The 25,250-nt window shown below is 25.7% G+C and overlaps 1 protein-coding gene across 1 annotated transcript in view; it reads left to right on the forward strand.

The window, feature by feature from the left end:
* LOC145850014 (uncharacterized) overlaps positions 1-25,250 on the forward strand; it is a 50,395-nt gene that overhangs the window by 24,281 nt on the left and 864 nt on the right. The window contains exons 10-33 of the mRNA XM_082955154.1: positions 537-635; positions 800-880; positions 1,051-1,168; positions 4,448-4,531; positions 5,580-5,698; positions 6,104-6,163; positions 6,230-6,403; positions 7,031-7,135; positions 8,007-8,179; positions 10,053-10,231; positions 10,325-10,353; positions 10,423-10,549; positions 10,612-10,687; positions 10,758-10,824; positions 13,009-13,097; positions 14,297-14,492; positions 15,024-15,230; positions 15,990-16,084; positions 16,288-16,388; positions 17,952-18,075; positions 19,023-19,170; positions 24,249-24,324; positions 24,499-24,618; positions 25,020-25,153. Of these exons, the coding sequence (XP_082811280.1) occupies positions 537-635; positions 800-880; positions 1,051-1,168; positions 4,448-4,531; positions 5,580-5,698; positions 6,104-6,163; positions 6,230-6,403; positions 7,031-7,135; positions 8,007-8,179; positions 10,053-10,231; positions 10,325-10,353; positions 10,423-10,549; positions 10,612-10,687; positions 10,758-10,824; positions 13,009-13,097; positions 14,297-14,492; positions 15,024-15,230; positions 15,990-16,084; positions 16,288-16,388; positions 17,952-18,075; positions 19,023-19,170; positions 24,249-24,324; positions 24,499-24,618; positions 25,020-25,153 (2,781 nt within the window). The remainder of the gene's footprint in view (positions 1-536; positions 636-799; positions 881-1,050; positions 1,169-4,447; positions 4,532-5,579; positions 5,699-6,103; positions 6,164-6,229; positions 6,404-7,030; positions 7,136-8,006; positions 8,180-10,052; positions 10,232-10,324; positions 10,354-10,422; positions 10,550-10,611; positions 10,688-10,757; positions 10,825-13,008; positions 13,098-14,296; positions 14,493-15,023; positions 15,231-15,989; positions 16,085-16,287; positions 16,389-17,951; positions 18,076-19,022; positions 19,171-24,248; positions 24,325-24,498; positions 24,619-25,019; positions 25,154-25,250) is intronic.

A 25,250-nucleotide genomic window follows, 5' to 3' on the forward strand; every position in this document is an offset into this window, starting at 1 on the left:
TAGTTTAGTTTAAAGTAAATCTAAAATTAACTGTGTGTAGTTTTTGATATAAATGAACTCAAAAAGCTTAAAATTATTTGTAAAAATATTTGAATATTGTTTAAAAGAACATTTGTAGTTCATTTATATTTTTTATTACACATTTTATTCGACAGTATTCAAAACGCAAAACTAAAAATTCACAGAAATAAAATAAACATTTATGTTAAATTGAACAGATTATTCAAAGAACATAGAAATGGTGTAAAAATTTGAAAATATTAACAAAAACTTTTTTATTGGTATCTTTTTTTTTTGCCACAATTAGTTCTACAAGAAAGAAAGTAATATTAAACAAAAAGTAGAAAGCAAATATTATTAATTTTTAGTTTTATTTTGATTATGAAGTTATAAATAATTAATTTACGTTTGTTGTTTATAAGTTTTTAGCTATATAGTTTTTGTATTAGAATTTGAAATTAATATATATTAAATGAAAATGTTCTTTCTGTTTAGTTTGTATTATCATAATCTTAACTACCATGTACACTTCAAAGTTATCTGAATGCAATTACAATGCGAGGTTGGCAGTTGAAATTCTTCAAAAATCCGCCCTACCTATTTTGATTGAAAGAAAATGGTCAGAAGAACAACAGGTTAGTTTCATATTATTCTAACATGTTATAATGGTAACATTTTTACAAAAGTGTCTGATTAGATAAAAAAAAATTTAGAGCATCGTAAATTAATACCTTAAGCATCGTAAGTAATTTAAAAGTCTAGAATAAGATTGAAATAGTACCGTTTTTTTTTGTTATAGAAAAAGTTCATTAAGGCACTGAGATTGACAAACAAAGACTTTTATAAAATTCACAAAGACCACTTGCCAAACAAAACAAGAGTAAGTTATTTATTTCCTAAATAATTGTTTAAATTTATTAGTTAGCTTACTTTTTAACATTATAAAGAGAAAGACTATTTGGTTGTTCATTTTACATCACTTCTTTATCCAAACTATAATCGTAAGTTTTATTAAAAAATACACTAACTTAAAGATTGAAAAATTTGTAGTCGGAATGCGTAGAATTTTACTATAGCTGGAAGGGAAAAGGAGACAACTTTACAGTCTTACCAGTCAACAAAGTCCGACGGCAGGCTACAATAAAAAAACATAAAAATGAACTCACAGGTAACTCCAACTGTTTACTATCTATATTTAACAAAAGTTTATTACAAACATTGACCGTTTAGAGCAGGGGTCGGCAGCCTTTTGTAACTCGCGGGAAAATTTTCTCAGAGAAAATTGCTCGCGGGCCGCATTTTTTAGAAATAAGTCGTCGAGGGTCGCAGTTATTTAAAAACAAATATAGTAGTTAGTATAAAAATACTATTTAAAACAAAAAATATAACAAATTAAGCAATAAAGTAGCCCCTTTAATAGGTATTTAAAAAAATAATAGTCTAATTGTAAGTTTTTATTGCAAAACCGTTAACTTTTATGTTTTTTAAAAGTTTTTTTTTTCGCTAAAAAGTAGCTCGCGGGCCGCAAATTTTGGCTTTGAGGGCCGGTTTTGGCTCGCGGGCCGCAGTTTGCCGATCCCTGGTTTAGAGGATCCATTCCTGAGCATATAAAAAAATTGATAACATCGGCTAACTCAGACTATTTTGATTTTCTTTAATAGTTCAGGCCAACCCTTGTTATATAAAAATTGTTATTAATTTAAGATTATGTATCAACTATTTAATCTTTTAATAACTTTTTAATTATTTGAGTTAAAATCTCAAAATTTAAAGGTTTATATAGTTAAAAAAGACGCTTTGAAAGCTTTAAGCAAATACTATAAGTGTCTTTTTAAAAAGAAGAGTATATTTTAGTATTTAAAAAAATTGAGCAAACTTTACTGATAAAAGTTTCATCAACTAAATAGAGTATTCATGTCAATTTTAAAGTAAATATAAACCAGAGTTTCTTAAAATTTTCGATATTGCCCTGTGGGTCAATTTTTGCTACCATGGGTAAATAACTAGTAAGGGGAAAAAGAGTAAATGATCAATTAAATATAGTAGCGATATATGATAAGGGACTGTTTTTTGAATTTTTGCCAAGTGGTTTTTATAAAAAATGAGTTTGGGAAACCCTGGTATAAACTGTTATTGTATTATAAAATTTTAATTTCTAAAACTTAACCTCACTGTTGTTTGAATAAATATTTTTACAATTATTAATACCAGTGGTCTTCAAGCTTTTAAAAAGCTGTGCACAGTAAATTAGTATAAAATAAGTTATTACACACATGGGTATAAAAAATAGTATAATATAATATTAAAAACCTTTAGTTCTAAAGTTTTAAAATCTTAATATATAAAAAAATTGTGATAAGAACTGTTAATTTTTATTATAACTAGATTCTTTTTGTAAAAAAAGACAAAACAAAAGCCGTTTAAAAATATTTTTAACAATACTAAATTTTCTATGCACACTACTTTGGTTTTTTATACTTCACTATGTTTTTTTAAGTATTTTAACTGTTATTTTAAAGTTCTACTATTTCAAGTTACAAATAGACTTTTTATAAACGTGTAAAAAAATCAAGTAAACGAATACTATTTACTACAACATTTTTTTTAATGTGATATCATTTAAAATGAAGTTGAAATTATTGCTTTCAAAAACTATACACAACAAATAAGTAAAAGTATGAAATTCAGTATTTCAATGATATGGTAGTTTTTAGTTTTATTTTAAATTTTACTAAAAACATTTAATTTACGGTACTTAATTTTCTCTATTTGCTAGTATATTTTTTTGTTTTCTACAGAGTTGCAAATGTTTGTTTTTTAATAAACTAAAGATCTCTTCAAAGTGCTTCAGGGTTCGTGCGCGTCAGGCTACATCAGGCTAAGTCAGGCTAAATCAGTTTTTTTGAAAAAAGTTGAAAAACGTCAGGCTAAATCAGTTTTTTTATTAAAAATTTGAGAATATCAGTTTTTCAAAGTTAAAATGGTTCAAAATTTTTGATAAAAAAAATTGATAAATCTTTTTAAGATCAAATAGAGATATGAATTTATTTCTAAATAAAATTTAGTTATTAAAGACAAAATCAGTCAGTATTTGTAAAAATAAATGCTTAAAACCTTTTGTTGAATCTTTAAAAAAAATTTAATAATCTTCATTATTTTATTTTAAGTAGATTTTATACGTCATAATTATGAAAGTTCGAAAAAAAAAACAGTTTAAACATTACAGTTTAGTTTAACAACTTAGATCTTTTTTTTTAATTCGTCTACATCAGCTATGTATTTCATAGCTTAGTTGGTTGAACTGTTTTAATTTCTAATTTAAAGGCTTTACACCAAACACTTTTTAGATTAAAACTCTTAGCAATTTATTCATATGTTTTACTGTTTATTTAAAGTTATTAAAGATATTCATAAGACTAAAACCTAGCTTTAAGATAAAAGTATTAAGTTTTGTGGGAGTACAAATTTTAGGTACAATTCATTTTTCTTTACAAGAACAAAATCGTAAAGGTTTTTTTTCAATTTAAGTGTAAGCTTTTTAAATCTGATATGACATCAACAATCACTGTATTTATTTAGAGTTTAGGATTTATATTTATCTATCAATTTTAAGTATTAGTCAAAATACTATAATAAACATTTTTTACTTATTTTAGTACTCGTGTAAGCGTTTCATTTTAAACTTAAATAAAACACGACAATGCAAGTCGTTTTATTATAAATCTTCTGATTATAATGTTTTTACTTAGTGCTTAGTTAAATTGAACACTTGTGTTTAGTAATATATAATAAATTTTTACACTAGTAGTAGATTAGATATAACACTTATTTTAAAACTTATCACCAAATTTATTATGTGAAGGGCATAGGGGAAGGGTCAATCACCTTTTTGACAATTTAGTCTTATTTTATTGAGTTGTAACTAAACTATGAGTTGCTTTTTGCAGATTTTTAAAGCTCAAAATATTTTTGAGATAAAGCTGGTTGAAGTCGGAGACTACAATAGTACTAATCAAGACCCCTAATACCTAAAACGACTTCTAAAGGGTATTTTCTTTACTTTGAAAAGATGTCAGGCTAAATTGGTCTCAGTCAGGCTAAATAAAAAAAAATTCGCGCACGAACCCTGGTGCTTGTATAAGACTGTGACTGATTTTTTTAATGGTTTTTACTATTTTTTATTTTTGTTTATCTAAAATTCAATCTTATCTGGTCTTTAAAATCAAAAGAGGAAGACTACCTTCATCCCATTTTAATTTCTAAAAACAACAAATAAGTGAATTACTTTTTCAATTTACATTTGTATATGAAAGATTATTAAAGTATTTATATTTTGTGTATATAATTAAAAATGTTTTAATACTTGATGTTTATTTGCTTTCTAAACTTTTAGATTTATAACCAAGTTATAGTTTATAGTCTAAACATTTTAACTTAAACATTACAGCTGAAAAAGAGACAGAAAACAAAACAGAAGTTGAAGAAACAAAATTTAATGAACCGTTTACATGTATCAGTTGCAATAGAAAAGGTTTGAAAGTATTAAAAAGCATTAATTAAAGCATTTTGAAAATTGAAAATATCTTAGAAATTATGGTTACACAGTAAAATACTTTTTTTAAATATATAATATATATTTGAATAAGTTAAAAGTATATTCAGTAAAAAGGTTAAGTTTTTATTTTAGTTTTTAAACAATTTTTTTTTAGTTTAAGGGATTTAACTTAGCATTAAATGAAAATTTAGAATTTTCCTTAGCGTCACTTAAGTGAAAACAAGAAATTTAGCTTGACCTCGTCTCTCTTGTTATATTTTGTTACTATTTGATTGTCTTCCTGTGCAAATAAAGAAAAGTAGAACAATTTTCTTACTAAGATTATTTCATTTTAACTTAAGATCTAAGCTTTGTATACCTTTAGAACAGACTACAGTTTTTTGTTTCAGATTATATTGCATAAAGTTTTAAAATTAAATATACTTACTATTTTTTAGTTATATAAACTAAAATTGAAAAGATTATCTATATTTTTTATAATTTATCAGTATTGCAACTGCTTAGTCCTCTCAAAATAAATTAATAATAAGTCAAATGTCTTCCTTACAACTTTTTTAACAAAGGGAATTATAAATTTTTAGAAATCAATCCTTAAATTAATTATTAAAGTTTAAGTACTTAGTACTTTACAAGTTGAATATATTCATGTTTAAGATTTTTAATCATACATTTAAAATATTTAACTTCTGTATAAAACTATTAGAAAAACTGTATTTTAAGTATCTTTTTAGTTTTTACGTTTTATAGAGACTGTATTGAGCTCCAGAATCTTGTTCTCTTATATTTGAAAAGTTGTAGGAGTACTTCCTAGCTGAAATAAAGTATACAGTTTTAGTTATATTGCCAATAACAAGGAGTATTTCTAAAACTTTAGTTAAAATTACATAACGATATGAACATTTAATACTACACTTATTATTAACTGATTTTTATTTTAAAATATTATCTTTTTTAGTTGTCATAAGGTGTAGTAAATTAACTGTCTAAACAAAGTTGACTTAAATTATTTTTTTTACTGCTGCAGACATAATACATTTTATGGAGACGGACTTGTGTAGCGAATGTGGAATTAGTTATTATAAGTATGGTAAAAAGGCTCAACAGTTTAAAAATGTTGTTTTCCTTGAGGAGCCTGCTGAAAATGTTTGTTTTCTAAACAAATTTATTTATTTATTTGCATATAAATACACATTTTAGCTAATATTATAAAACTTTCTTATTCGTGGTTTTTAATTTTTTAATTTTAAGTTATTTTGTTTTTAAAAATGTGAAATAAAACATAATATTTATTTTTATTTAATAAATAATTTTTTTTTAAGTCTGTAAGGTTGTACGTAAATTTAAAAAAACATTTGTTGAAAGACTAACACACTTATATAAAAAAAATTTATGCTGCTTCGAATAATTTGTAAAATTGTTTATATTATTAATTTAATATTTATAATAGTTTGAATTAGTAAACTAGTTTAATTTATTTTTTTCTTAAATATTTTAAAATAATATTAATTTCTTTTAAAATTAGTTTTATTGTTATTAATCTTTTTATAGGTTTTATTGAGTGATGATATTCAATCAGGCGAAGATAAAAGTCAAGCATTTAGAAAAAAGGTTTGTTTTTGGCTCAAAATACTTTATTGATTTATGAGTGTACAAAAAATAAATACTTTTTAACAGTCTGATTTAATTCGATCAAACATTTCTTCTCCTCGAGATGATGCTGAAACAAACAATGAAGTCACTAATTGTGTGTCTACCGAAGAAGTAGCAACTAGTAGTGAAATTACAACTGATGTTGACTACACAACTGTGAAAGATGAAGGAGAAGGCACCGATGAAATATTGAAACAAGTAAACTTATTTTCCGATAAAAAAAGTTTTATGTATATAACATAAGTTTGTAACTTTATTATTTTGTTTTATATTAAGATTTTAGTATGAAGGTTTTACGAAATACTAGTGATTAACCGGATAAAGCTGAATCCGGCTAATCTTTACAAATATCCTGATCCAATAGGTCTTCGGTATAGTTGACAGGAGATTTCAAACTTAAAATATGTATTCTGGAGTCTGGAACTTGAAATTTAATTAGTAATTTTGGGGTTTACGATGAAGAAAAAAAATCTGTATAATTGACGGGATATTTTAAACTAACATAAGATATTCTGAGAATTTACCGGATCTTGATCCGGCTGTATCTCAATCTGAAATAAAGACCCGGATCCCTAATTTGTGGATCCATTAAATCACTAGTTTATATAAAAGTTTAGTTTCACAAAAAATACATGGTTAATGTGAAGCTTGTGAATTGTAAAAAGCAAGCAAATTAGACTTAAAATTTAATCAAGGAATATTGGTTGATTATAAATACAAAAAATCAAAACTCAAAAGCAAAAAAGTTTTTCATTTTATTTACTTTATAGTTAATAATCATATGCACTGAGCTTTGTAAAAATAATGTTTTTTTACTTACTTTAGGGAAAAGGGCAAAAACGACTGTGGGATGAAAAGTTAAAGGAAGATAACTATTCAAAAGAAAACAAAAAGTTGAAAGTTGACACTGAAGATAATAGAAACTTGCAGGTTTTTCTTTTAAAGTACAAAAATAGGTATTTGAAGTAGTTAGTGCTTACAAATCATGCACTTTTTTATTTAAGTTTTCATTGTTCTTGTTATTATTTTTATTGCTAATTTCTATAACTAGGTAGAGTAGTTTATACATTTTTCTGTGCCAACGGTAGGAATAGTTATCCTTTTGCGACTGTTACTTAAAACACTTACTTAATTTCATTTTAATCAGATATAAGCGTCTTAAACAGCTTTGATCAATTTATAATTTAGACTAGGGTTTGGCAATGTACTGCAAACAACTCGCTAAAAAAACATGTAACTTTTAGCTTCCAATCAATTTTTTAAGTTTTATGTTATTTTGCAAAACCCTTAAAACGCTTTAAGATGAATAAGTCATAGCAAAAACTATTTCTTCACCAAAAATATATACTTGCCTCAAAACTAACTATAAATGTAAAACTAACTGATAAAGATTAAAATAGGATTCTAATTGACCGATGTTTTACCTCAGTAACCAACTATTATGCTATTTATCATAACATAATAATTGTAAACTATGTATCATTAATTATGACAAATTTTATGCTGCTTCTTGGTAAACTAGGTTACATAAAACACATGCTTTCAAAGTAAACTGCTGTATTTATTGACTCATCTTAATCTTAAGACATCGCTCAATTTAACTTCTGAAGGAAAAGTATGTAAAAAAACTGATTTAATATTTGTACGTTGAGAAAAAGTGTTATGAAAGAGCAATATTGCTACGTATTTTTAAATAGAAAATACAAGAAAATACTAGTTCTATAAAATGTTTCTATATCAGTGTTTGATTGGTAAAGTAAGCAAAAAATGTAAACTTTTAACACTACTGAGTTTTTTATAGTTACCAAAAACCAATTCAAGTGACATATTACAAGTCAAAGAACATAAAGTTGAAAGCACAAATGATCAAATCAATATTCCGACACAAATACCATCGATTAGCAGCGATTTGCCGACTTTTAGCAGTTTACAACATTTTCCATGGCAACCAGTGTTAGAAAACAAAAAACCTCTGTTAGTTTAAATGCTATTACTTTACAGTTACTTACTCCGACTAAACTTCGTTTTCTTGTGCATTTGTATTTTTTATTTAGTTTAGAATTTTGAAGTTGTTAAAAAGAAAACTATGTTGTATAGTTTAAGTTTTATTTTTTAAATACAAAAACTAAAAACATAGTATTACTGTTTTAGAGTAATACTAACTTAAAACTTTTAAGTACATTGCTTATTCACTTATCCGGACAGTTTTGGTCAGAAAAAAATTCAAAAAATTTTCAATATTAAACACTAATATTTTTGTATGATACAAATATTTAAGCTTTCATGCAGTATAAAAGTTTTAAGTGATTTTATAAATTCACTTTTTTGTTCATTATTATAACGTAATAATACTACTAAAGATTACATTCTATCTTTATTCACAACCAGTTTAGTCATCAAAAACCTTTACATGTAAAATAAGTCAGTTTAGAAATTTTAAAAACAATGTTATTTAAAATATTACTTTTAGTTTTTTATTTAAACTTTCAAATTTCTTTTAGAGGTAATTAAATTATTAGTGGTGTAATCCAGAAGCAACGCCAGAAAAAGTTTCGCAGCTTATTGAATTCTGTGAGTTTTCTGCTGAAAAATGTGAAAAAAACTATAAAACAAACGTCTTCTTTCTTATTTTAGTAAAACTTCCAATAAAAATTAGTTTGTTAGGAGTGATATGTTTCCGTAAAACTGAATTTAAATTTAGTCAAAGTTTTTCGTTTTTCTTAATGTCTGTTTTTTTTCTTTGTTTAATTTTTCTTTCATTTAGAACGATGTTTTTTTATCTTCAAAGATAAACTTAAATTATATTTTCTTTTAAATGCAGCAGTTATATTATTATATGAAAACAATGATTTTTGTACTTATCCGGAATTTTGATTATTCGTACATGTTTACAAAAAAATCTTGCCAAACGTGTCTGGATAAGTGAATAAGCACTGTATTTATAAGAACAAAAGAACTAGTTTTATTTATACGGGAACGGGTGAATTTTGCACGAGCGTCACTTTTGCTCGTGGGGACACTTTTGCACAGCGACTATTTTGCACGAGAGTAAAAAAATGTATTAAAAAATTGTAAAAAAAAAATAATTAAACGATTATTTAATACAAAAAACTAAAATAAAGTTAACGACCGAGGGTAAGAGTAAGTGGTAACAGTGAAAGTAAAAATTAAATTTACACAAAATTTATAAAATAAAAAACTAGAAAAAATAAGATAGAATTAACTATTAAAAAAAAAATAAAAAAACCGTAGGAGGGTAAGGGTTAGGGGTAACAGTGATAGAAAAAAAATATATATCTAATAAAAATTATTAATCAAAATAAAAACAGAAAAAAACAATAAATAAATTAGAAAATTTACCGACTGAGGGTAAGGGTTAAGGGTAATAGTGATAGCAAATAAAAAAAGAAATTAAAGTTAAAAAAAATGTTTTTTTTTTTTACTTGTGCAAAAATGACCCTTAGTGCAAAAAGGTCCCCTCGTGCAAAAGTGACACCCACCCATTAATACAGTAATCGTAGCTTTTTATTTAAAAGTAAATATTATGATTTATCAACGCAAAAAATATAAATTAAACGTTGATTTTTTAATTAGAATTAAAATAACATCTATACGTTCTCAATTTAGTTTTTATGTGTTATGTTTATTTTGTAAAGCAGGAGTTACATTAAACACAAGTTGTATAAACACTTGTAAATGTACCATTTCTCTAACAAACCTTAAACAGCTAAAACTTAGTTTAAAATTTATTTTGTTACTTAAGTTTGTTGTCGCTTATAATGTTTACTCAATTCAGCTAGATTTTTTGATTTTTTTCAAAAGTTTTAATTACAAAATTTTTACACAGACATGCATACCAGCCACCCACAAATTCACAACCTTCAACTGTGTCCTATACAATTAACCAACAAGAAATAAATACAAAATCTAATGAGCAGCAAGAACTACCTACTTTTACATCCAGTTGCAGCACTTCAAGTTTCCAACGAAAGTTTTTTTCTCCTACTCCGACAGCTATTCAGCAAGGTTTTTTTTTAAACTTCTTTTTAGATAAAAATAAAAGCTCAGCAGTGTTTTGTACTTAAGCGCTATATATTTTTAAATGGTACTATTTTACAGACAGCTCAAAAAGACAACAACATTTACAGGTATTTTTATTTCAAAAATATATTATTGTTTTCATTTTGGTTTTGTTTCATGTATAGTTGTACTTTCAGAAAAACAGCATGCTTCTTGATCATCAAAATTTAACATCTGTCAAACCAATCGTTGCAGAGATGTATAGTCACAATTCTCGTAAGATTGAAACACGAAAATCAGATTGCAAAGCTATCTACGCTACTCGTGAGATATACAATTATATGTTTTTATAAAGTAAGCATTAGTCTAAATCTGTTTCTTATTAGATGAAGAAAGTTCTAAAAATCCGATTCAATCTAGTACTGAAAACAACGAAAATCGATGTCTAAGTAAAGAAAATAGGTGATGTTTGAACTAGTATATTTTAATTATATTAAAAACCTCGATTTTTACTTTAATTTATATATTTTAGTAATGAAGAAGCAAACGCTTTTCCACCAGTTCCAGCAAAGTATCATATAGTTTTACTTCCTGGACAAGTAAAAAGTTGTTTATAAAATTTAAGTAATCTTCTATTTTGGAAAATATATAACTATACCAGGGGCGTAGCGTAGGGAGGGACACTGGCGCATGCGTGCCACCCAAAAAAAGAAAAATGTAAAAAAAAGAATGTAATATCTTTATCCTTTATAGTTTTTTTTTTTGCTTAATTTGCCTTTTTTCAACTATGTTTATCTAGTATTCAAAAAGTTAAACGAAATTTTTAATACCAATTAGTGACAAGTTAGGAAAGTACATGTTATTACTCAATATACTGATTCGGTGCGTAATTGCAAATGCGCACCGATGTTGATGAAAAACTCCATAGGAAAAAATTTTATAAGTTCATTAACTTCATAAGAATTTAGACTCAAACAGTACGCAATTAATATAGCGCACCGCTGTAGTATAACCTTATGGCAGATTATTTTTCTACAAAAAGTTTAAAAAAATACGTCACGCTTAAAGAAAAATTAAACAATTTTACTATTTTTTTTTATGCTACATTGTTAAGACTACTGCTAGTTTTCTGAACTTTATTTTTGTAAACATACAAGATAAGCGTGTCGGCCTATGAGGAATAAACTTTGTTTGTAATTTTTATTTTAAACAAATTCAATCAGATGAATTAAATTTAAAAAGTATACTTTCAACTATTTTACAAAGTTGTAATAAACTGTAAAAACAGTTATAAAGTTGGTCTATTTTAACTTCTGTGTAACTTTAATAACTTGAGGTGTTGTTATCACTGTTGTATTGTATATTAAAGAGATTGATATTTTTTCGTAAATAAATAGATACTTTCGTTTTATTGAATATATTAATTTTTAGAGATATATAGTTTACTATAAGTAATAAAAACAATTTTTATTTAGTAAGTTTACATTTTTGCAAGCATAAGTAATTCTAATGAAATTTATACTTTTATTTAATTGTTTAATTTTGTAATATATAAATATTTTTAAAACAGTTAACGAACTTATTTTACTTAATAAATTTATTTCAGTTATATTACTTATAAAAAGTTTTTTTTATAGCTAATTAAAAAAGTTTTAATTTAGAGAATTTTTTGAGGAAAAATTTGCGCACCCCCTGACCAAAATACCACGCTACGCCACTGAACTAAACTATTTTATTCTTAACTATTTGCTTTGAATAATGAAATAATTTTTTATAGTATATCATTAAATTGCTGCTTAAGTTAAAACCATATACCGAGTATAAATTTAGGCGGCATTTGGTGATTTAAACTCAGAAAGATTTAATTTTTAACTTATGAGTTTAAGTTTGCAATACAAGTTTAACTTTTACTAGTCTTCATTTCTTTTAAGAAAAGCTTCATGACGGTTAAGACTAAAGTAATTTGTTAAGTATTAAATACAATTTTTCAAGCTTAGTTGTATTCATATAATGATTTTTTACCGAATCAAAGTTAAGCTATTTAAGTATACTTGAAAATTTTACCTTACTAAAGGATGCAGTAGCCAGTTTTATGCCGCTTTAACGTATTTTGGATTCTTAAAATATAAAACTTACAAAGAATTTTTAGTTAGTTAATGTCTGGTTACCTAATAGTTAACTAGATCTTTTTTAAATAAAAAAAGTAAATAATACCAATACAAAAATTTTTAATAAGAATACATTAATTATTTGATTAGTATTTTAAGCAAACACATGTAAAAGAAACAAATTTTATTAGTTAAACCGCAGAACAACAATTTATATAAGTTGCTTCAAAACTGAAATCTGAATACATAACACCTTTAAAAAAATTTCTGCGCACACTTATATATTATTTATTTATTTTTACTAAAAATACTGTTGTTTTTATTTTTGGTATATTCTTAAGCTTAAAAAGGGTTATCAGAAAAATAGAGCTAAAATAAATTAAAAACAGAGTAAAAACTTATTTTAACTTCTTATTTTGGCTTTTTTATGGCTTTTTTGGCTATTTTTTGTTTTTTTAAAAGAAGAAGTCTTAAAATATGCGCTAAATTTTTAAACTACAAGTTTATTATAAAAAGTTGAACGAAAACTTTTTATTTTAGAATAGACCCATTTTCGTGAATATTTATAGTTTTTTAGAGAATGTTATGCTTAAGTAAAAACATTAATAAGTTTTTAAAGTTTAAAATCGTTTGTGCTGAATTTAATTTTTCTATGTTATCCTTATTTGTAAACAGAAAATTCCTGCAACATTTAGCTTCTACGAAGACGAAAGGCCGCTGACTCCAAACAGACTAGTTAGAAAATACGAAAGCAAGAATTTTAAGTAAGTTGTAACAAAAGAAATAAACTCATGTATTTTTAATAAGTTTCTATATGGATTCGATAACAATGAAGAATGATTAACTATCCATAACGCCGTTAGTTGAAATAAAGTTTTAGCACAAGAACATCTGTTGTATATATATATATATATATATATATAGAATTAAGTTATTTAACTTAACAAATTAAATTTTTTCACACTGAGCCCACCTGAGGGCTTTATTAATAAAAAAGATTATTTCAAGATGCTAAACTCAAAGGACTCGAGTTTCGTGCCTATGCACTCATCAGCTTCAAAACAAGTTTAAAATAAAGCACAAAACAAAATCACGAATGAAAGTTAAAAATTTTTTGCATAAATAGATTATGACTTAATAATCTAGATAATAAATAATATGATTTTTGATAATTTCAAATTACGTCATAATCTATTTATGCAAAAAAAAATTAACTTTCATTCTCGATTTTGTTTTGTGCTTTATTTTAAACTTGTTTTGAAGCTGATGAGTGCATAGGCACGAAACTCGAGTCCTTTGAGTTTAGCATCTTGAAATAAACTTTTATATATATATATATAGTGCAGTATAGGTTAAATAAACCAGTTTTAATTTTTTACTGTAAACTATTCACGACAGTCTTCTTTACAATTTTTCAAATTATTTCATTTAATATTATTTTTACTTTTATAACTAAATAAGTTTTTACTTACACTTTGTTTTGGTTTCAGTTTCAACGATGAGTTTCAAAGTACTTTTTTTAAATTTGAAAAAAGTTTCTTTAATCTAGTTATATTAAACATTAACATTGTTTTTAAGTGGTTATTACGAAGATAAATGTTTGTATTAGATTAAAATAGGTAACATCATATATTAAGTACTTTGAAAAAAGTAGTTTTTGTTTTCCAAAGAACTTGTTTCGATAAGTTAATATTTTAAAACCTCCATAATAACTTAAGTGTATTAATAATTAGAAAAGTAGATTTTTTTGTTAATATGTCCGGCTACTTCATCCGCTATTGATTTTAGAAATAAATTGAAAAATAAAAAGTTAGTTTAAAAAAAATATGCTTAAATTTTTAAAACTATTTCTTTTTTGTTTTAATATATTTGCTTGCTTATTATATTTTCTACCCATTAACTATTTAATTTTTTTATAGTCGTTAATTTACTAAATTTTATTGCTTTTGTTTTTTAAATACAGATTTTATGGTCACGAACGATCAACTTGCTCTAGAACCGATTTTACTTGGAAAAAAGTTTCGAAAGAAACTAACAAGGATGGTACTAATCGAGACCAAATAAAAATTAAAATTGATGACAAACGATCATCTTTCGATAACATCCATTGTCATGACAGATTTTCAAGAAGTTCTCATGAACAGGACAAAAACACGCAGGTTATTTTAGAGTTTTGTAGGTTAACTAAAGTAGCAAACCTGAATATAGAAACACATTTAAGTTTCCACTCATACTGACTCAAATTAGTTTGAAATTTTAAAAAAATTCAAGTTAGTTTTACTTTCCTTTATGTAATAATTAGGCTGGATATATTTTTTCTAATTAAATTTGTTTTAATTATAATGTTACATAGTTTATGGTATGTAATGTAGTTTATTTATTTATTCATAGTCATTTCACTATATTGAAGCTAAACTAATAATCAAATGTTCTTCGTTCTGGATACTACTAAAATATGTATAACTTTTTTATATTCTATATGCCTAACTCATAAACACAACAGAGTTTTTTTTTACTTTAAAGATTGGCAACCTTTATAATTGATATCATTTGGAGTTAATGATAACTAGTAAGTTAATTACGTTTACCTTGATCATTTATATATTTTTAAAATTGTTTTATTTATTTTCTTAATTTATGCTTCACTTATTATTAATTTAAATATTATTAACATGTATACTACTTTTCAGAACAACCAATCAGATAACTCTGATTACCAAGGTAATAAAGTCGTCCGCCCAGTTCCTCACCATCACGGAATTCAAACTACGACCGCGTTTGACCAGCAAAAGGGGCGTTATCACCTGACTGCTTCGAGGACTCTTAGACACATGTCACAAGGTTTCCAGTCGTCGGTAACACCTAGTGGTAGTTCTGGAAATTTTTCTAAAGAACAAGTTAGTTGATATACAATTTTGTGTGTCTAAAACTTATTTTGATCATATGGTTCTTCAATTAAACGTTGTTCATTAAAAAAATTTAAGTATATTTGCAATTGAGAATTGTAATGGATTCGCACAAGTTTTTGTTTTGAACCAAAGTTTGTTTTTGAAATGAAATTTCTTTAATTTTATCGGTTTGAAAGTTTTAAATAGGCTTTATGTCTTTGAGGCCTTAGAGAGAGTTCACCTTATTTTTTCCAAGTTAATAAATACTTGTAAAATATTATCTTATCTTTCAAAAGCTTTTACCGCTTAAAAACTTAAAGTACATTTGAGATATAAAAAATCAAACTAATTTGTTCAATAGACTCCTTATGGATGGGAAAAATTCTATTTTACTAAAATTCTATCTTCTTCTATTTTAACCAATCTTCTTTTTTGATATTTTTATCCTTCTACTGAAGCAATTTATTTATTTTTTTAGTTATATCATTGGCTTAGTTTAGAGATTTTTTTTCAATCTTTTTGTTTTTTATCTAAAACTTTAAAAATCTGCACTAGAAATCTTTATAACTATTAATGTTTCCTAAAAATTTGATGAGTCTAGCTTTTAAAAACAAAAAATAGGTATCAAGTTAGGTTTCAAATTTACGAAAAAATTTTCAATTTTTACGTATTTATCGATTTTTGCTAGTTTTACTAAAAAAACTAATTGTCCCTCTTATAACATGTATAACTTTAGATTATTTATAACTGGCTATAATACGATTTTAGCTAAATGATTACAACCGTCAGTCATCAGAAGTTATAAAAGCACATCGACCACCATCTCAACAACCAATCACCAACCAGCATCAACTTCCAAACTCGTTTGTTAACTTATATTTTCACAAACTGATTTTTAAATTGAAACTGTAACAATTTTTTTTCTTCGATTGTTTATAAAATAAATAGTAAAACATTTTGTTTTAATGTAATTTTGTGTAATTTCAGAAATCTATAGTTTTAAAATACTGAAAGGTTCATCACTTTTTATGTTTTTTCCTTATTTACGCTGAAAAATTTCATTTAGTACTCCATTTATTCCACCATCTTCGCAACACCTTACATCTTCGGAACTAGACTTTCACATGCAAACTATGAAACAAGCAATGCATCACTTAAACCCACCAGGTTATTTTAGAATGAGTTTGAAATTAAACAGGTCTAATAAATTAATTTTTGCTGAATTTTAAATTATAATTCCTAAATCAGCGTTATGCTGCATCAAAGTTAATAAATTTTTAGTTATTTTCTTAATAATTAGTAGTAAGAACTATTTTTTACAATGTTATTTAAAAAGAAGAAGTTGGAATATGAAAGTTGTTGATCGTAAACTTATATAATATTAGTTAAATGACGATCAAAATTCCGACATCAAATCTGATAATAATTTTTTTTAAATTAGGTGTTTTCCAATAGGATTTATGTCTTTTTAAGTATTAATATTTTAAACTTTGCAATTTTATGATTTAACAACTCAAGATTTGACATTTCAGACAACGTTTAAAAGTTTAAGAGCAGAATAGTTTTAAATGCAACATATTTATATAGAATTTATACTTCCGATTAATTGTGACTTTAAGTAATTAACTTTAGTCATTATTATTGCCCAAAACAGGGTAAAACTAATTAGAGTTGAATACTTGGTTATATATGTAACGTGTGCCTGGCGGTTAACTGACTATAACGCGCTAATATGTATATATATATATATATATATATAAACCTAAGTTAGTCTTTAAACTGATTTAGCTTTTTAATCTAAATTACAATGTTAACGGATTAACACACTTCAACTGAGCTCTGTAAAAAATAGATACTGTAAGGAAATAATAGAAGCTAAAGTAGGTGTATACATGTGATCCTATAAAATAAAAATAATTGCTATAGATTTTTAGAGATTAATGGTTAAACATTAGAAGAACATATATTAAGTATGTTTATTGTAATATATATATATATATATATAATTTGTCTAAAATGAGAATTCAAAATGATTAAGGTTATCGTCATTTAGTTGTTACAGTTAAATTAACAGCACGTAAATTTATTTAAATTATATTTGCACCACTTAACAAACCTAAAAGATAAGTATCGTACTATAGATTTAGCTTGATGGGTAGAGAGCTTTCAAAGTATGCTTTTGACTTTAAGTGCAGAAATATTGACTAAAATATCAATTTTGGGGTGATAAAAATACTACAGCCTATAACCGATGACAATAACTCGGTGTGTAGGCTGTGCTTAAAAGAAGTTATTGTCGTTGTATATGGGTAAAGCCAAGAGGGGTTATCTGATAAGAGAAGCTAATTAGTATCGTCTTGCCGACATATAAAAAACCTGCTCTTAGAGATCAACAAATTTAAATTTTTTGGAAACTTATACGGATTTTGTAGTTTTTAGTTGTTAATTCGGAGCAAAGTAAGATATTTTTCCAAGCCTTGGACAAAATTTAAAATTACGTCATAATTTTTTTTTTTTTGTATAATTTGTTTATTCATCTGATGTAAATTTTAGAGTTTATTTCTAATTCAATGACTACATATACATACAGCAACAAGCTACGTAAAACATTTGATCTCTTATTTTTAATAAAGTATATTTCTATACATGTAACAAATGTGTTTATATATTCTTATGAATACTGTTTCTTTAAACATAAATGTACAATTTATAACTGTAGTAAAATTTTAGGTTTAATTCAAGGAGCAACTCAAAATCCCTTAGCATCTTCCCTTCCAACTATTGGTCTCCATTTGCCACAGACTCCACATGATATTCACTTAGCAGCTGCACAAGCTAATTTAGAAGCTTCCAGGTGAAATTAAATTTTAAAGTAGCTGTATTTTTATCACTTATTTAAAACATATCCTTAAGCTTAGTTAAGTTTTACATCTTGTTAATTTTGTTAATTCTTTTTTTTTAATTTTGTTATATGGACGTAAGTTCTAGTTTCTAGTTCTATATAATAGCACCTTAATACAGCTGAAAATCTTCATAAACTTTTTACTTTAAGTTATACAATTGTATTTGTTTCTATTACCAATAATTAACGGAAAAACATTTAAAAAGCATGACACCATTTAAAAAGTTATAATTATTTTGCTCAAAATCTCTTATTAGTTTCTGTTTAGATAGCTAATAATTGCTCATTAAGGGCTAAAGTTGATAGATAAAGTGGTAAGTGATAAGAGCCAAGTATTTAGAACTAGGGTGGGAGTACAAGGGTTTAATTTATAAGTTTGAACAAAAATTAAAAAGTAAGATATTTACTTTAGTTTGAAGTGTAAAGAATTTGATATATGTTTTAGAATAATGATTAATGAATTAAGGTTTAAGATAAGTCAAGAAGGTTGTTTGAGAAATTTAACTAAATCTTAAATAACCTTGAACAAATAAAACAATTACGGTGATTACCACAAACGTGTACAAAACTTCTAAGTAATAGAAATTTCAATCAGAGTTCTTACTTATCTGGCAAAGTTAGAGACATGTCTAAACAAAAACTTTGAAATTAGAATAAAAATATATATCAGAAATTCCTATCACAAATATATTACTCCGTTTCAACCATACTAACAGGCTCTAGAGTTTCATTTAGTTTTAGTTATAAACTCAACTTAATGCCGATCTACAAGTGTTAGGGAAAATGTCTGTCTAACTAGGGGCATGTCAGTCTAAAGTTGCAAAATTTTGCATGCAAACTCTACATTTGAACTTAGTGATTAAAAAAAGGTCAGTCTGTTGATATAAATATTGTCTAAGATTGAATTCTGCACATCACCAGCAAGCAATGGATCAGCAACTTCGAATGGAGCTGCTTCAACATCACCAGCACGCACACATTCATTCGCATTTGCACCTTCATCAGCCTCATCAACAGCATCAAGCCTCAACTGGTTCTATCAACCCGGTTTGTTTCTACTGGTAGTGTTTGTGTATTAATGTGCGCCAAAAAAGCACCTAATGAAGTCTTTTAAACATATATAAAACCTCTTATGCTAATGTAAATCGTTTTTATACTTTTTTTAAGTTTAATAAATTTAAGTATATTTAAACGTTAATATATCATTTATTAGAACCATTAACACTTTTTATTTTTTTAAATAGTCTTTATTTAGTAGAAACAAATTTTTATTGTATATTTTTTTTGTTTAAAATTTAATTTGAGTATAAGTTTCACTTATTTTACGTTCAAAAATTCTTTGACTAGATAAGGTGAAAATATGAATAAATATTAAGGTTTTAGAATAATATTACAGGTAAGCTCGATCTTTAAACTGAACTTGAACTATTTTACTATTATACAGAATAAACTAAAAGTAATAATAACTTGCTTTACTGTAAAAAAATGAGTAATTTTTTTTTCAATTTGTTGAATTCAATTTAAAAGTAAGTATGTCTTATATACAGGGTTGCCAAAAAACCTGGAATCCTGAATAAACCTGTAATTTTGAAGAAAAATAACTAAAAAACCTGGAAAGACCTCGACTTTTAAACAACTTTTACATGCTAAGTAGTAAAATTTCGAATTGACATAAAAGATCAATCGTATAGATAAAATTTGTTTGTCATCATCAAAACTTTTTTTATATTAAATAACACATTTAAAGAATTTTTAAGATATCTATTCAATGTCGTTATACTATTCAACACAGTTTTTTACCTTTAAATTAATTTAAAACTAAGAATAGACACAAAAACGTGTAATTTTAAAAACCTTAAAAAAATTTTGTGAACCTGGAAAAAATTTGCCAAAAACATTTGGCAACCCTGTATATCAGGGTTTCCCAAACTCATTTACTAAATCGCCCCCTTTTCAGAAATTTGAAAAAAAAAAATCGCCCCCCATGATTTTATAAAGTAATTTTTTTCTCTTGAGTTCAAACTTTTGAGCCAAAAAAGTTGTATTCGAAATGTAATTTCGTCTGGTACTTCTTATGCACACACTTTTGGGCTGTGTTCGAAGTAGTTTACAGCGCTTAAGAAAATAATTTGCAGTTATTGTCTTATAAGCCCAGTAAAGTGTATTAAAATACGTATTTATTTAAAAGCCTTGTGTAATCTGTATTCAATCCTATTTAAATATGAATTTTTTTGAAACTAATGAAACCTTTAGGTCAGTGGTGGACAACTTTTGTAATCAGCAAGTCATATTTACTAAAACATCCTTTCTAGTGTCAACTTGTTAAAAAAAATTACTTGCGGGCTGCATATTAAAAAAAACATGAAAATTTAAAAAACTCGAGCAAAATTGTAATAAAATGATTGAGTATTATTGTGATCTAGGAAGTACTACTGTGAACCGAAAACCAAACTGAAAGCGTATTTCTAAATATTATTAAAAAACTAAATTTTATTTATTTTGCACAAGTAATTTTCAACTTACGAAATTTGACTGGATCTGCGGGCCGAAATTTGACTGGATCTGATCTGTACGTTACCCATCTGAAATCTTAACTGAAACCTGAAATTATGATAACCTCTCATATAACAAATTTCGGACATTTAGAAGTTAATACTAAGTAACTTATTTAAGCCGCACAAAATACTTATATTACTTTATATTAGGCATATTCTAAAATTACTACACCAGAGAAAAAAAACTATAAAATAATGAACCGCTTAATTTACACATGATAAAGTAAATATTAAAACATCAATGCTGTTCTGGTTTGAGGAAGTTTGACCGACTGGTTGATTATCTCACATTAAAAATGGTTTCATCAACAGCTTCAGTTATGCAGTAAAATTATTAATTTTAATGCTATGAGATATTATAAGGAAGTAAATTGTAAAGTTAAAAATTTAATTTTAAACTTTTTAAGTTATATATTTCGTAGGAGACTACCATGAAATAGTGTTTGACTTTGAATAACCTTTAAGAAACTAAACCTAAATTCTAACAATATTTATTAATAACTTTAAATTCAAAAAATTAAAAATTAAAGGTTTCACAGTTAGTTCTGTGAACAGAAAGTAATCAACTAAAAACTTTTAATTAGCTTTAAACTTTGTTTTGTAACTGTAGCAGTCTTTTTGATGGCTCATTTAATTCTGTTCAAAAATTTTTTTTTTTTCTAGCTATCAGCCTATAATTATTTAACAGAGAAAAATAGTGAAAAATTAAAAGATAGGGTTGAACTATAAAATAAACAACACATTTTAATTGTCAAAATGTTTTGAATTAAGATAAAACAAAAAACAGTTTACTAATAATTTAAAATACCTTAATATATACATTTTTTAACAATAATAAATCAAGTTTGAAAATAAAATTGACTTTAAGAATCTTTTAAATGAAAAATTTCAAGTTTTTTCAAATAGAGACCTCAAATCTGTACTCTTTTAAAGCCAAAAAAATCTTTTTTAGATAAAAACTTTAATGGTTATCAAGATTTACTTATACAGATTAAACAAGTAATAACAAAATTCTGTCAAATAAATATCTTTCAAACAAATATTTTAATCACTATGCTATAAAAACTTTTAGTGTAACGTAAAACAACAAACATATACTACAAAATTAACCAGGTCAAAACAAAACTATCAATAACTTTAAAACATAAACCACTTAATCGATACAGTAGACTTCTACTTGAGTTTGCACTTAGAACAAAATCAAAAAGTGCAAGTTCAAAAAATCATTATCATATTTTTTACAAAATGGCAAATTTCAATATGTTATATGCAATAATGTTATGAATAAACATAAAATCCACTAAAACATAAAATTAGCATTTATTAAAAAAAAAAGATCTATATAAAAATCAATTTTTTTTTTTGTTTTATTAATACTTTGTTAGTAATAGACCATATTCAAGTTAAATTTAAGAAAATATAAATTTTCACTTTTTTTTGGGTAAAAAGTGGGAACTCAAGAGGAAGTCTAACGTAATTAGTATTCATTAGGCATAACGCAAACCTGTTGTAGAATAAATAACTTAATAAAATTGTAATTATAAAAAGACTACTTAAATACTGTACAAACCAGGTTAAACATAAAATATTTTTTTTAATCAAAAAAAATAAAAAATTTACATAAAATAATTTCTGCTACTTAAGTCTAATATCATGTGAAGGATGAGGTTCATGACTGCTTGCAAGTTTTTCTATATCTGATTCTAAATCAGACAAATAAAGTCTCCTGCACCTACTTCACAAATATCTAGATTAGATCTTTTGCTCAAGATGTTGATAACTGAACTAAAAGCTTTCTCAACATCATAGCTAGTAAGAAAATCTAAAAATAACAATCTAATTTCCTCCCAAAAAATTGGATACTTTTGCCTTAGTTTTTGTTGAGTCCAAAAGCTTTCATTTCTTTCTTTTAAATTTTACTTTAAGTTCAAGGTCAGTTTGTAAGTCTAAGAAGCTTTCCTGTAAGTCAACGTAAAGATCTGCTTTGAAGGAATCCATATTTTTATTTATATGATAGATTTTTTGTGTCAAATCTAAATTTTACTACTTAATATGTTGAAAAGTGTTTAAAATTCCACATTTTTCCAGTTTTTTTTTTTTTTGCTTAATTGTCAAGTTCCATGTTTTTAAGTAAAGTGGCAACCCTGTATAGTTATATTTTTTAGTCTAACTAAGTGACTTTTCAAAAAAAAATGGAAATATCATGAGGTGATAGTTAATAATAGATAACATAGATTTTTACAAACCACATATGATTCCAATTAGCATATATGTCAGGTTATGAAATGGTCAAAGGGATCCCGATCGTCTATGACCTACGTTATTGTTAAATAAAAAAAGATATGAATAAAAATATGTAATTTACTTAAAAATAGGAGTCATAAGCACTTAATTTTTTTTCTTACATTTTACGGAAACAAAATGGACTTTTTTGTCTAAGTTTTACCTCAGGGTCAAATATTTAATAGCTAGCTAAAATTAATAAAATACCAGGATAAAAAGTAAACATTTTATGACTGCCCAAAGTTTTCAAATCGCCCCCTTTTTGCCCCCTTACTAGTTATCGCCCACCCTTTCGCCCCTTTACTAATTATCGCCCCCTGACTTACTAAAATCGCCCACTTTTGGAAACCCTGCTGTATATACTATTTATAAAATGTCTAAGTTGCAGTATGTAAGATTACTTTAAAGCTGACATTTTTAACTTATTTTATTTTCAAATAAAAGTATATAACAAGACATACTGATCGTTTGTGATGATAGGACCCGACGTTACTTTATAATCTACCTGATGTTGTTTACTTGAGTGTTAGGAATAATTACATAGTTGTTTTTACTTGTTTCTTTAATGTTTATTTTATATTTAAAAACTTATTCTAAATACATATATGAGATTTTTCATTAACTAATCAATAACAACAAACTTTTTGGAATTAGAAAGAAAGACAGTGTAATTATGGGTGTTATTTAGGTAAAATATTTACTAAACAAAATAAAAGTCAGTATACAAAATTGTTATGTTTTACTGAAAATTATATTTTCATTTTATTGATAAATAAGGACAGAAACTAACTCAAACCAAAAATATTAATTATGCAAGAAAACTTTACAGTAAAAGAAGCAACCTGTTACTACAAGTTTAGATTGAATTTGTTGACGTTTTTACTTTATGCTTCTTTTACATATAAAACATTTTTAATTTCTTTTGCATATAGGAAAAAAAAGAGTTTCTAAGCATTTTGTTGTCAGTAGTTTAGTTACAGGTCGTTTTTAAAACTTTAGAGGTATAATAAGAAAGTATGTGTTCAGATGCTTCTTAAAAGTACCATACAGAAAGTTGCTTGAACTTATAATACAAAAAAAAGTCATATTTTTCTCTAGTATATTTTCATTACTATTGTTTTTAGTCTACTATTTGTTAACTAATTATCTGTTTTCTTCTTTATGTTTTTGATCACAATTTTAAGAAGTGTGCACCGAGTTAACGGTTTTCTTGGTCATGAAAAGAGCTTTTTAATTTTCAATATATTTTATACTAAATATGATTAAGATATTTATAAAAATTAACAGGTCGCGGTACAAGCAGCTGCTGCGATTCCTTCTCAAACTGCTTCAATAAATCCAGCTGCAATGCTTAACTTTGCATGTATGTTTACCTTTTTTAAAGATAAATTTATATGAACACGTATCAATTAATGTTTTCCAATAGTTATTTTTATATATTTAGAAGTAAGTTTGACTGTTTTATTTAAGTGTATACAATTACAGAAAAAATGTTTTCACAAAATTATAATTTTTTTTTATAACGAAATAAAACCAGCTAATCCAGCGAACGATCCTTTGCAAACTTACGGAGCATTAATCCAGCAACAAATGCAGCATCAACAGCACCTCCAGCTGGCCCAAGCTGCAGCTTCACTTGATTCTCACCATGCAGCTGGTTTGTATTATTAACATTTAATATTACTTTGGTACACAATAACATGTATTTATTCTATAAGTCATCAAAAATAATGAGTCAAGCTGTAAATAGTTTTTAAATTTAAAAGAATCGAAGTAAAAAATATTATTTTACTTTAAATTTTAAAGTTGTTAAATGTTTCCGAGCCCTACCTTCTTGGCAAATTTATACTTGTAAATTAAGGATAGGGATAAGCCACTTTTTTAGGTAATTCTTATTGTTTAAATTTACGTAGCTACAAATTTTTTTTCAGAGTTTTTACAATTTATAATTACTTTTAATGTATAGTCAATCAAAATTTGAAAGTATAAGTAAATTAAGATCTGGCCATAAAATCGGTACTAATACGAATTAGATTTTATAATTGTGCAAAATTTCAGTTATGATGAACCCACTGTTGCTTAACCAGCTTGGTATGGTGAGACACTCTTCTCTGTTGCCCCCTCAAGTGGCTCAACCTCCTTATTTACCTGCGACTCAGCAGTTACAAGCTTTGGAAAGTAGACAACAACAGGTAATACATTTTTAAACAAAAGGTAAACTATAGTTTCATACATAATAGTAAAAAATATTTAAGGTAACAGTAATTTAGTTCACCATTATAACTTGAA

Source organism: Thalia democratica, chromosome 1 (genome assembly GCF_965202585.1).
Source record: "Thalia democratica chromosome 1, ktThaDemo2.hap1.1, whole genome shotgun sequence".
In the NCBI taxonomy this organism is placed as follows: Eukaryota; Metazoa; Chordata; class Thaliacea; order Salpida; family Salpidae; genus Thalia; species Thalia democratica.